The sequence below is a fragment of the Lissotriton helveticus genome, chromosome 5_1, assembly GCF_964261635.1.
Source record: "Lissotriton helveticus chromosome 5_1, aLisHel1.1, whole genome shotgun sequence".
Classification (NCBI taxonomy): Eukaryota; Metazoa; Chordata; class Amphibia; order Caudata; family Salamandridae; genus Lissotriton; species Lissotriton helveticus.
In genome coordinates, this window is record NC_136065.1 from 1,880,987,790 (window position 1) to 1,881,001,937 (window position 14,148).

At 44.2% G+C, this 14,148-nt stretch overlaps 1 protein-coding gene across 1 annotated transcript in view; it reads right to left on the minus strand.

Moving 5' to 3' along the window:
- The window catches only part of WNK4 (WNK lysine deficient protein kinase 4), a 410,636-nt gene that overhangs the window by 80,620 nt on the left and 315,868 nt on the right, over positions 1-14,148 (minus strand). Inside the window, exons 5-8 of the mRNA XM_078645359.1 lie at positions 12,749-12,837; positions 11,567-11,786; positions 8,290-8,644; positions 5,260-5,399 (exon numbers count right to left, since the gene is read on the minus strand). Of these exons, the coding sequence (XP_078501485.1) occupies positions 5,260-5,399; positions 8,290-8,644; positions 11,567-11,786; positions 12,749-12,837 (804 nt within the window). The remainder of the gene's footprint in view (positions 1-5,259; positions 5,400-8,289; positions 8,645-11,566; positions 11,787-12,748; positions 12,838-14,148) is intronic.

Genomic DNA, 14,148 nt, shown 5'->3' on the forward strand with positions numbered 1-14,148 from the left:
GTATGATCCCTCTTGACATGACCTCAGTAAGTATATCAGCCCACGTGGTTCCCTTTGACTAGAGTAACTCCATTCGTTGTAGTTGAGATTTGTGGTGAATTTGTAACTGGAGCACTCCATAAAACTGCAGGTTTGGGTGTGGTGAGTCAGGCATTGATCCAACGGCGGTGCACAAAGGCTGACAGCTTGCCAGGCCTTCCACCCTCTCTGTTCACCTCCTCTGCCCCCATCCGCTCACCTCCAACACTGTATAATCACCTGAAATGAAGGTTTCACAAGCAGGTCGCGGGAGGTGACTTATGAGATGGGTGATCCATCTTGTAGATGATTTGTGAAAATATAAAACAAAGACATTAATTGCCATAGCTGGCGCTGTCAAACCTTAGAGCAAACCTTTGTTGTTCCTCCGGGTATTGCATCAGTAGCTGAAATGAGGCTTGTGGTGCCTACATCTATATATTAAGGCAGTCGGGAAACATTGTATTGATTCAAAATAAGTGGTATGTCGCCCAAATGCATAATCCCATTGGTGTAAGTTTCCTAAAATAACATAAAGTAGAGGAAGTGATATCACAAGATCTTATCTATATATATATATAGAGTTTTTGTATAGTGTTAGAAGCCACAGGGGTTAGCACCGGAGAGCTATGTATCAGATAACATTGGTAGAGAGATACACTCGTGCATAGGTGGCAAAGACAGCAAATGTACCGAATATTCTGAGATGAAGACGTAAAAGCCTCGGGTAGACTCTGAGCATGGGCCTCGGACGGAGCAGCTGATTTTAGGAATCCAACCACCATGCCCAAGTCTTATGAGTTAGGCGACCAGTTGCTTATAATGGGTCAGGCAGCCACATGAAGGAAGTGACGTCACATTGCCATTGGCCCAGCTAATATCACATGTGGTGACAGACACTACGGTAAGTGTAATATTAATAAACAGATCTGCATTCTCACTGAAACTTGAAGGATGCTTCAGCCACCGGTTACTATGAATAAGGAAGACTAGACCCTCCGTTTTTGTTATTTTCGGAAGGAGGTCGGTGTGCACCAAAGTGTGCATTTCATCTACTATAAGTTCTAGGGTCTCTGGAGTCAGCACACCTGACGGCTGAGGGCTCCAGGACCATAGAAAATTGCCATGACAACCAAAGAGACTAAGGGTGAACCCAACTAAGACATTTGCTTATTACAGTCCAGGAAGAAAATGCACAAAGCCCTCGAATGTTCCAAAATTAAACATAACACTGCTAAGTCACAGCTCAATGGAAGTATCAGGAGCCACATTCACCCAACAAAAACACAATCTTTGCTCCTGAATGCAAAATATATAATGCGTTGATTGGTCTTTACTCATATAAAAGTGCAGAAGTGCTCATAAAGTGCAAAAAAAATAGTGAGTGGCAACCACCGAATGCCAAAGTATCCACCTCCTCTGAGGGATTCCTCATGAAAAAGAACACTCCTTAGAATAAGTACTGAACCCACTATTTCTGCAGCAGAGGGGGACAAGTGACTTCCTTTGAGTGTTTATTTCAAAATCCACCTTTTCTCAGTTTCCAGGTACTCTGATCAATCAGCACCCACCTTCCAAGAAGCGAGTGGGTCACAAGGTTCTGTCGAGGGCCCCTTACGTTTCTCACTCTATGCACTACCTTCCTTGGTGCAATTATCTTCTCGTGTCATCTCTGCATAAAATATACAGAGCTCCTCTTTCTTTTTATCGCTCATTAACACCCTCTGCACTCCAATCACCAAGTGCTTGAGTACAATTGGGCCTTGGATCCTCCTACAATTTCATGCTCAACTCATCCCAGATTGAGCTACAATACTTTCCTGCTTCTTTGAAGCAGTGCCCCAAATATTTTGTATTACTTCTTTCACTCCTGATGCCAATAACTCTCCCCCTACTCCTAGAAAACTGGGAGTAATATTACAAAAAACATTTACTATAACAGCCTGGCTCTCCCCAATTACTGCCTCTCCTCAATTAACAAACTGATAAACTTTTGAGAACTCGTTTTGCTTCCAATTAATCATGTCACTTTCTATTGTCTTTAATGAAAATACCATGTTGAGTAATCACAGCCATTTTTGTGTACCCCTGTCATACTAAGGTCACCGCTGTGCCTGCACTTCTTACGTAGTCGGCCTCAAGTGACCTATCAAAGGACCTAAGCTCAATGGCTGCAGACCTGATCAAGTAACAAAATGAATGCAGCTGAATCATGGTTGCAAATACCTAGCATTAGTAGCCGCTAAGTTGTGACGTGCCCTAAACCTGAGCCACTAGTCGTTTAAGACAGGAGCGGCCCGTGCAGGTAAGAGTGGTGAGGTGGTGGTGCTGGTTTGGAGGAATTCGACAGACGACCATGAGGGAAAATTAAATAAATGACACCTGGCCTCACCGCTCTTACCTGATGCTGGTTTAAGAAACACTGGTCAACTGGGCTATTCAAACTTGCGGTCGGGTGATCTCGGGGCAGAACAGGTATTGCAAGTGAAAAATATTGGACAAGGTTCTCACCCGTCTCACAGATTGGGCTCTACCTTTAGCCCATTGCCGCATTGAACTGTCAAGCTCTGAATTAATCGAAAGGCAATGCACTTTATAAAATCACTTATAAATAAATAAAAGAACATTTACAGAGTTTATGTTGGAAATGCTCATGCTTTGGACACACAGATAAATAGATTAATAAATACATTAATTATTTAAGTACATACATGATATGGTCCACACAAATGCCTCTAAAACAAGCCCAGTCCCCTGCAGTCAGAGCTGAGCTGCTGAACCATGCTAGGAGTTTTGAGACGTGAGTCATCCAGGATTTAGCAGGTGAGTGATATTTCCTATGGGAAGCGGTGGGTGCGGTGCCAGTTAATTATGGAGCCAACGGAGGTTCCTTCCGCCCATGGGATTTCTGGAAGGCGCGTCTCGTGCTCAGCAGGGTCATGTCAGGGTAGGCATGCCTGCTTTCATTCATGTGCCTTTGCTGTAGCAGCTGTAGGGGCATACACCATGACTGTAGTCTCTGAGGAGAAGCGGGACCACCGCCCTGGAAAAAGACTGGGGGTCCTTAAACACTGAGACTAAAGCAGGATGTCATTTTAGCCTGGGGCCTTAGAGTTAGTGACATAATGCAAACTGATGGGTTCCCCAGCAGAATGTGATGATGACCTCCAGAGTCTCCCATTTTCTCACAGATATGCATTGGTCTTGGGCTGAATGGGGCCCCTTTGAAGGATTGGGGGACCCCTGGAGGGCTGCCCGCCCCCATCCTCCCCGCCTCCCCCGCGATGCAGGGGCTGCAGGGGTTTGCGTTATGCCCCTGCAGTCGGCCAGCAACACACTACCATTAAGACAGTTTTTTGTTTGGGGTGAAGGAGAGCGGCCGGGATACCCTTATATTTGTGGGTATTTTAGGATATTCCCCATTGTATGTTACCCCAGTGAGCAGCTGAAGATCTGATTTCCTTCATAGTGAGTCAGAGTACTGTCTCGTGCTAGGAACAGAAGGACCTCGTAGTACAGGCCCCAGCTTAGACTCTGGACACCACTTCCGAACTCATTTTATACGTTGTGTAGGATTGACATATTTTCATCTAGTGGAGAAGTGTGGCTCAATGGTTAGAGCGGCAGACCCTGATGCAGAGGTCTAGCCCGGGACCAGGGTTCAATTCCCCGCCTCGGCGGGTCTTGAGCTCAAAAAATTCCACGGACCTGATAATTCTCGCCTCTGTGCCTATTCCAATCATAGAGTCCCAATCTGCAACTCTGGGCAATAGCTTGCTTAATCTCCACAACGGCCCCCACAACGCTAAGGATGCCTGGCCTCCACCTTGGGGGTGCCCAGGAGTGGACACCTCACAGGGAAAGCCAGGATGGGTTCCACAGCGGCATTCGTACAAGCGCCTTGAGACCCTTGCGGGTGAGTAGTGCGCTATACAAGTATCAATTTACATTTACATCTAACGTTTTTACTCCAATGTTAATTCATTCATAACTGCTGAAATAGCTTGATGAACGACAGTCAACGGATGTATAGAACACGAAAAAGAGTTTGAAATAGAAAAGAGAGCTAGACAAATGCATAGGACCTGAATGTAGATCTGCTAAAATGTTGTCTTACTTCGAGGCACGGAGAATGAACAGACAGAAAAAAATGTAATTAAAAAACAATACAGTGAAAATAAAAATGTTTAGTGTTCGGCATCCAGTATTGTTCGGTGCATAAAAAAGCTGAAAGAAGAAATGAAAAGCAGCTTTTTTTCTGAAAGCAGTGCCTTCCGGTAAGGACTATAGATGGGAGTTAATGTACATATCAGTGTCGATAGGGTGTGAAAAATTATTTTTCATTTATGGCAGAAGTGTCAGCGGTGAGTCAAATATATTTTCGTTTCAAAACATAGCCATTTCTAGCGATAAACACTTTCTTTGTAGAATTAATCAGGTTCGGCCAAGCCCTGCTGCCACCAGGCAGAAAAAGTAAAACAGCTCCCCTAGTGGCGTGGTGAACATCAATTTAAATGAAGGGTAGACCAAGGAAGCACATGCTACTGCTAGCTTCCTCTTTTACTCGCCTGGTAGCACTTCTTGTCCTCTAGCCCTGGGCTTAAGGGACAAGAAGGCATTGCAGGCAGAAAAATAAACGGGGCTCCGACAGTTCTATTTACTTTGTGTAGTTTCCATTCGTTAACCTTTTCATGGGCTCTCACCAGCAAAGAGGAGACTGTTGAGGACAAGGACTGACATCTGTGACGTCATAAAGGTCAAAGGGTGTTTGACGTCACTTTTCGACCCGTGGCATTTGATTCGTTTACGTCCTTGACGGTGCTGCTGGTGCAACTTTTCTAAACATGACCTCAATGGAGGGCACATCTCTTCTTATCCACTACTTCAAGATTATATTATTTTTTCCACCAGGCATTTATATGGTGTCATCATACTGGGACACCACCACATTGTTGCTTGGAATTAACTTGTATTCGGGGGCTGCAAGGTGCACCAACATTATCATAAGGTGACAACAACTGCTTCACAAAATGCCGAAATGAATAAATAAATGTTGCTAGGAGAGAAAGATGTAGCCTGTTGCTATGGGGACAAGGCACCTTAGAACTACACCAATGGGCACAACCAATAAGATGTATAAAGAATATCTCTGCTGTGATTGGGGAGCCCCAAACAGAAGAAGGAGACAATGATGGGTTGATGGAGCAGAAAAACGAGTATTTGAGGGCTCTGCATACTCACAGATGGGAAGCATATCTCGGGTTGCGTGCTGGCGGGGCTGTAGGGGTCATCCAGTGAGAGGCTGCTTGAGTGCCGAAGGGACACATTTGGTGAATCCATGTAGCCCGAGGAGCTCAGGTAGCCATCAGTCTCACAGTCCGCTGCAAAGTGTTAGAGGAATAAACCAGAGGTATTCGATCACATTCCTGTTACTTGAACATTACCCACTACTACTTCTCATTAAAGTGATGGCATATCCATACATTGTTCCCTAACACATGCTCAGAGAAGGAAGCATCAAACAAAATGGTCAGCCTTCATGTATGGTAGTCTGTGAAAATATCTATTTTTTTTTATCAAATCAATAAAAAATGCAAAAAAATTGAAAGATCAAATTGCTAGTCTACATTTAATAAGTTTAAAAGCAATACACCTGGGCAAAGGTTAGTGAAAAATATGTGGAATGGCTGGAAGGAGTGAGAGAATGGAGAGTTACTGAAAAGAAAAGAGAACCACTTAACCTCACAGAAAGATGGAAGTTTTTGTTTATTTTTTGTGTGTTCATTTTTACTTCTGTATTTATAACAGAAATAAAAACAGACAAAAAAAAGTCCAGGGTAGATGTGCAGAATCCATAAATAAGACTTTGCATGTGTTGGACAAACTTGAGGGACACCTCCTCAGAGACGGGCCGGTTGCTACAACGCAGCCAAAAGACCTCTCTACGGTTAAAGGTCTTTATGAGATTAGGAAAGAGCCCAGAAATGTGAGTGAGCTGCAGGATAGGGAGATTGAGAAACAGCTAGTTGCAGGTTCTGAAGCTTGGACATAAGGACATATGGGATCAGAAATGTGTGCATGGACGTATAGCAAGTCTGGGTTTCGGTGAAGGGTTAGAAGTCTATTAGAGGTAGGGGGATTGTACGAAACAGAATGGGCTGAAAACCAGGTCAGACAATGGGGAGTTCAAAGTGTAGGAATATGTGCATTGAGTCAGAGGCGTGTAGGATTATAAGGTCAGTCTGCAGGCCTTGGGGATCAGAAGGTTGGGAGCGTTCAGGAGTTCCTTGGACTTTGAAGGTTGTAGAGTGAAGGCACAGTGATTGAAAGATTTGGAATGAGGTTGAGGTAAGTGTGATATTAAGGTTTTGGGAGGGCACTGAAGGTATCAGGAACCACTGGGTTGAGAGTGAATGGAAGGGGAAAGGAAGTTTGCAGTGTGGTGGAGTTTTGTCGGTCCGTGAAGGCGGTGTTGGGCAGAAGGCACAACTGATAGGCAGCTTCTTTCGCAAGGTACTCGGCAAAACAAGATTTTCGCAGTAGACTTGCTCTTTCATCAATGCCTGGACCACCTGCAGCTGTGTTTTGCCTTTTAAAGTTTGGTTCACTCTCTGATCAGACTGCCAAAACAAAGCAAAGGGGTCAGCCCTTGGGAACTACAAACCAACCATCCCATTAAAAAAACAATCAGATGATCCCTTCTCGAGCATGTCAGCCAAGCACACAGTGACCACATGGGTGGTCTTGAAAAAAGACATAGTCAAATCACTAGACCTGCCTCTCTGCTCCTTCTCACTTCAATGCTCGTTCAAACAATGTATATGTATTGTATGTATAGCAACATTCTGTCCTGAGGTGTCCTGCAGCTACAGGGGGCCCGGGGGCGGAAGGGGCGGTGCCTGAGCCGCAGTGAGATAAAGGCAGGCTCAGTTACTGTCAGATAACCCCCTGGGGCGTGCGTGTCTTCTTGTGCGCCCTGGTGATTAGTCGGAGGCTGCCTGTCCCCTGGAGTGAGGTGCTGCTGTTTCACCAAGATCACAGACAAGTTCGTGTTGCTAAAGGACAGCTGTTAACAAACTTTTCTGGGGGAAAACATGTTCTCTTCTGTAGGGTTTTTAAAACGAGATTTTCTACATTCGTCCAAATCGTGTCTGCCCAGGGCGCCATCTAAGCAATGACAAGTACCACAAGACAAAGTGAATACATGTTTTAATAAGTAATGAATAGTTGACACCTGGCCTAAAAAAAGCAATTTCATAGATTTTCGATCTTGGGGTTAATGAAGGCCCCAGCCATCTGCTTCTAAACCCATTAATTGTCACTAAGTATATGCCATTAAAGCTACTTTCGGAAATATTGAAGTTGGAGGCAATTTATGACGTCATAAATGTGTGACTATTCTAATTAGCTGTACAGGGAGTCAGTGTCAAAATTTCTGCCGAAATGCCTCACTAAAAGGATAGTTCAAGCAATAAAGTACAACGAATTAAGAATTTACGGGGAGAACTAATGTGGGGAAAACAGTAAAACATCGCAAATTCAAATTAAATTGAATTATCTGGAGTTCAGGGGGTGAGCGGTTCAGGTGTGACTCTTTGCAGAAAGGCACGTTTTAGGTATTTTAGGGATTGTGCTAAACCGTGAGCGCTGGGCCCATTTGACACCGGAGGCGTCAAAGCCGATTAACTGCAGGAAAGATGTAAATGAGGAAGTAACTGTAACATACTAAACTCTCAGCAAACGCTGAGGCCCAGGGCTTCAAAGGAACATTGTCTGGGAGAGGAATTCCTTCCTTGGATTAACGTGTAAATCTTACCTGGAATGAGGCGAGGGGGCGTAGAATTCAGGAGGTCCACCACTGCCCTCCGTCAATTTTATAACTCGCTTACCGGAAGATTTTTTCTGACTCAAATTTTGTAAACTTTGTGTTAGCTTACATGTGGAGTATGTTTGTAGTAATACATATGTTTCACTATTTTAAAGCTACCTGTTCTGGTCATTGTCATACTAAGATGGCAATGCCGTACGTTCTGGTCCCATAAAAGGCAACCTGGATAGAAAAGCTACAAGATTTTGTTGCATTTTTTTTTAAATAGAAGGACGGTCAAAAAGTGTGAGGATAACATCATTTGGGGACATTCAAAGACAGGAACATTAAGAGATGTTCAAACTTACTTTTAGTTCAGAAGTGCACAACACATATTTTCCCGACCATAAATACATTCCCATGACATGAGTTACACTCTATTGACAGAGTCAACCCCAACTTACACGTTGCGGAGGAGTAGCCCGTGTTCCTCAACAGAAAGTGCTGATGCTGGTCTGCCTCGGGCTCTTCAGGCTCAGGTGCAAAGGTACCTCTAAACCCAGAGTCGGCGGAACCCACTGTTGCTGGCAAAGCCTGGGTCGGCGAGGCCGCTTCTGTGGGGGATGGCGTTTGCCCCTGTGGGGACTTGAGCTGCTCTAGAATGTTTAAGATGTCCTGCTGCTTTTCCACCTCCTTCTTCTTCAGTTCCTCCTGGGCACGTTTTAGCTTCTCCCTTTTGCGCTTGATGGCAATGACCCGATCTCTGATGGCCTTGGCGACGAGCTTGTAATCTGCCTCGCAGACGAAATTCAGAACCACCTGCAGAAAAAACCGAGCGTAGAAGGGTCAGTAACTGTGGAACCATCATATATTGACCTTGTCAAGGACTGTCCCACTTTACAGCAATCTCTTCTAGCTTTCAATAAGCACAAACATGGATATCGCAAAGAGATGGCTATTACATCCCTGCTGTGTGCACACAGACATCAAAACTCTTTTGAACCAATAACCACTATATTCCAGTGGTGTTGTACAATAATATCATGGTCGAAATATAGACCTGCAGATATCTAATGACCATAATAAGGACTCCCAAAACATGATCATGACAGAGTTAATAATAGTACATCTACCTTACCTAGATTATACTTTGGTAGCCTACATTATTGCCACAGAATATCTACAAGTTGATATTTCGTCTGCGGTATTGTGAAACATCAGCATGAACAGGAACGGTTCAGAGTCACTATTATATCAGTAGGAACAGAAAACGTGTTCTGCGGTTTTCATGAGTTCTTATTCCGGTCTCAGTCCTAGATTGTTGGGTGTAGTATGTGAAATAGGTTTGGTGGTCACAAGGTGGATCCAACGAAGTATGCCGGGCCAGTTTGGGCATTATGATACCCACCATTGACAGGACCACTACCATCTTGCACATTCAGAAAATAATTTTACTTGTGTTTTGATGAAGAGACAAAGGGAGGCGTATAGGGTTTCTCCATAACTCAGCGGTTCTCCGGTCCTGTCAAACCAGCCGTTTTCCACTCATTTAGATTCCAAGGACCCACCATGCTTCTGCAAGTGCAGCCTCGGCCAGCACTATCGATGAAATCCCTTCACTGGGCATTTGTATGGTGGTCTCTCCATACTAAACCACTTGAATGCCAGAAGAGCACATCTGGGTCAGTGAAAGGTGCAGCGCTCACCGTTCCTACCACAAGTGCTGTTTTCTATGTCACCTGCTCCTGAACATTGGAGCATTCTAACCTTACCTCAACACAAGATGGCCTCCCTCATTTTAGGCAAAGACATGGACGTCTGTACAGTAAGAAGCATCAATAAAGGTTGACCCCTGATGAAGTGGTGTTATGGACTGCCAAGCCAGCAGCCAAACTTTCATTTTGATACACGGTTGTTGTTCAATAAGGGCTTACGGGACAGACAATTGATGTCAACTACAAGCCATTTGTTAGCAGTAACTGCCACAACAAATGAGTAACGCTTGCAGTCATCTCCTGTGGGGTGCTGCGACATCACTCAAAGTGACCTTATGAGGGGTTGACAAACAGGGGATATATGTAGTTTTAACTCATTGGGAATCAATGGCTACTTGGATGGAACTGGACAGGTGTCAAACAGCAATAAGAGGTCTGAGATTAAAAAGGAAAATCCTATAAAAGCCACAGTTGAATTCACCACAACCTATCCAGACAGCTGACCCTTCTTGCTGGAAACTAGAAATATTCTACTCAAAGTATTTATTTTCATCTGGAAATAATCCACATATCTTTCAGTAAATACTTTAGATGGGCTTACCTGGATTGAATAGATAGTGCATGAATATACATATATATCTATCACAATGCATTTCCCCCGAAACAAAACACGAGACCCACAAGCCCATGTGTGTTAACTGCAGGTGTAGGTTAATAGACTGAAGCCAAGAGGGGCGTTTTGGCTGCAGTCCACAAAACTACACCTGCTTGTGGGTTTCGTGTTTTGTTACGGCTGAAACACATACTGATACTGAAGTTTTCACAGGCTTTTTCAATGCCCGTTCTAGAAACTGCCACACCAAAGGCCCGAGAGAGTAGTGGAAAGTTACCTTTTTGAGGGGTATGGTGGTGTGCGTGCATGTGTGTGTAGGTGAATGAATATTGAATGTTAAGGAGGAAAATGCATACATGATTTACTTATTCCAGAATAAACCTGTGTGTGCTTTACCACTCCATGTCTCAGTGGTCAATCCTAGGGCGGGAGATGGTGTAACCAAGAATTGCAATTTTCCGCTACTGGACAGTGCCGTTCCCAGCCTGTGACATACAACTGATAGGAACACTTGATAGAGACAACAGCCCAGTGAAATTCTGCTCTGTGCCATCTGCATATCTTTGCTAAGACAATTATCAACAGAGGCAAGTTTGCAATATGGATCAATGAACACTTCTTTGGTTGCACCGCTCAGATTCAAAGAGCAAGCAAGCAATAGAACGACACCCTATGACCAACCATGCATAATGGATGCCAAGAAGAACACTGGCTCAATTGTATCTCATTGTGGCAGAAACCGGAAGGCGGTCCTGTTCATCTGGGTTAGCCAAAGAAATTGCTATGGCCAAAAGTGGTTTCTATGGTCCTCTGGTCTTGGATGTAATGATTCTATTTATAGGAAAGGGTTCCCTTTGTTGCCCCAGGTGCAATGCCTTCCTTTTTGCTACTTGATGTTCCCTGATGCTATCGCAATCACTTTACAGATATAGGAAGTCTGATTGGCGATGTAGCAGTGTTAATGTTAATGTTAATGTTATGGGTGTCTTATATAGCGCTCGGCTACTCCGAGGAGTGTCCCGGCGCTTTCTGACCCACAGCAAAACTACAGAAAGGAAACAAGTGACAACTTCATAACAGCTACTAACTTCCCTAGGATACAAAGTTGATCTTAAATTGTGCATTTAATTGTGCATTTAGTGCATGGACCAGTTACACGCTCTGCCACAGCATCTTATGCTGACATCAGCTGCAAACAGACAATGTAACAGATGTGTTAATACAGTAGGGGGCCAGCTCAAATAGCTGAAATTGAAATATATTTTAGGATACAAAAAGCAGAATAGATGTACAGTTCTGCATTTACTTGTCTTACATGTACATTATTTTTTAAGCAGTAGACTTAGCTACCAATGAAACAAACCATCAGGGGAGGCACGAGAAGCCACTCATCTTGAACTGGGATGGCCTTACCATCTCTTGTGCCACCTCTTCAGCCACGTCTTTGTAGAGCTCAAAGAGAAACTCAATGGCATTGTTGTCCTTGTATCGGCCGTGGAGCTTCTTGGTGTCGTCCATGCGCAGCCAGAGTTTCAGGCCAGACTTGACTCCATCGTCCTCCTCTGCCAGCTCTACGTGGACTCCAGTGTCCTCTTGGAAGAAGGAATGCTCCAGCAGGTCTTGAATGGTGTACCTACAAAGTATATGCACAACACAGTGTCAAAAGTGCAAAAAACACACACACTTCTGGATAGCTTATCACCTTCGACGCTGATGACGAGCTCAGCTCGTCATGAGGTACACCTCTCGTACGCTCATGACGAGCTGAGCTCGTTATGAACCGCGGGATTTTCAAATCTTCAGCGCACAGCGGGAAAATGCGCCGCACCGATGCGGTTAAATTCTCATCAATGGGGAATCTTGAAAAGGATACCCACGGGACCTAAAATATGTGGCCCACTATATGCAACTGCTCACTCAGTCAGTCAATAATGGGATATACCTATCAACAGCATCCGAAGAGGATGAAAGAATGAGGTCAGTTTCCTCCTGGACCACGTACTTAAATTATGGAGATGACCAGTTGGCAAGACAGCTGGTACTTTGTACAGCACATAGGTCAGCGTAGGGTAGTGATGCTAGTGAGGAGAATGCCACCTGTGGACATTAATTCCTAATATTCCCTAATGACTTTTAGGACCTAAGACTTGGAGAGTGGTCTGTACCACGTGGTCTTAAATCATTCCTTCAGGTGGCTTATTCATGCAATCGCTCTTCGGAGCTCACCGGTGATGGGGGTACACCAGGGCCAGGCAATGCCCAATAAAAGATGCCTAGCGTTCCTCTCCACGACCCCTATAGATAGGCAGCACGTCAGTAGTAGACCCTGTTGTGCTGCAGCAGGCAGAATAATGAGCACTCTAACAGGCATGCCATGGTTCCGGTCACTCAATATTGTGTCAGTCTAAGAAGGTATCTGGTCACTGCCTGGATTATGCTGGCATAAGTAGATGAATTATGATGGTTAAGAGATGATCTCAGTATTGATGCTTTAAATCTTTATATGGTTTTAGACTGTGTTTATATGACATCATCTTACACAGATTATGGTTTAAGCACTGCCCCCCATTATCCAAAAGACACTTTCCGTCGTACCTTTCATTTTTATTCATCCGAATGCATCCTTCTATAATCTCCTTCAGCTCGGGCACCTTCACCTTGTAAAAGCTGTCTGGCTTCATGCCCTGCACAGGGGAGAAAAACAGGACAAAGTTAGATTTAGACTGTTTGATAGGAGTGGAAAAAACCTCTCGCAGCTTTCGTCACAGTGAACCAGGTGGCCTAGAACGCTTCCTTCGCGAAGGTGTGGCGCAAGGGGTCACCTTGTTTGTGGACACAAGCAACAATAGAGCTGGGATTTTCTGGTGTGGAAAGAAGGAATTAAGTCGGGTACATGAACGCGCGTAGGCCCAAGCTGGCTTTTTCCATAGCAGTACCTCCAACTACACTGACGCACTGTTCCTGGTGGCAATTGCTGGACAAACTCTGGCTGTGGTCCAGCGTCCAAGAAGATAAGCTCTCAAGAGCGAGGCGGAAGTGCATGAGAAGCCTACAAGAAGCAAAAAAAGGACCACTAATTAAGGCCGACCTCTGTTAAACCTAATTTTGTGAGGGTTTCTTGACATGCCATCCTCTCCTCTATGATCACCTCATAATCAGAGGTCTGGAGGTATATTGGAAATTTTCATTATGGAACTTAGCTTCTGAAAATTTTGCAGGGCAGAGTCCGTTACCTGTGACTGACTGCCAGTGTCCAGCCGGCTTGTTAAAGTGTCCAGCCCATTAGGAATACTCCCCCATTTCCATGCATGTGAACCTCCACACAGATTCGTAACAGGATTTAGGGATCACTCGCCAATGTAGCCCATTATTCAAATATACATTATTAGTCTATTTTAACCTTACACGCCAAAATCCCATACAATGACCTCTTAGAATATGAAAAAATCTCAAAGACACTGCCAACAGGCCACCCTGGCTACAGCCAATCAGAGTCACAGCACTGTAAATGTGACCCATGGACGAGCGGTAGAAATGTGCTATTCTGATGTACACAAGAGAACTACATTGAAGTTTGTGATAGCACCTTCCACACCTTTTCACTCAAACACTCATCTACAAAATGAATCTCTTCTAGGGGAGGGCTAGAGAAAGAAGCAAATGTTTCACAGAATATATAATTTCTCTTAAGTAATACACGACTAGAAAAGTATGTCTTACTTATTTATCAAACTCAGTGGGATGGAGGGGCTCGTCACTGGTCCTATTTGGTGTTTTGAGATTTTGCAGAAACACTTCTACGCCTGGCACACATTACCACAAATATCTTTAGAATTTCAAGTGGTTGTTCATCAATTACCATGTTTATTTCCAATATGATAAATTCATGTATTCACTACAAGGTGTTGTATATAGTGAAACACTGTATTGTCCTGGCCATTTTGTCTAAGGTTCTTTACAACCCCGCTCATGCTCAAACTTGTTCAGACTGTGGA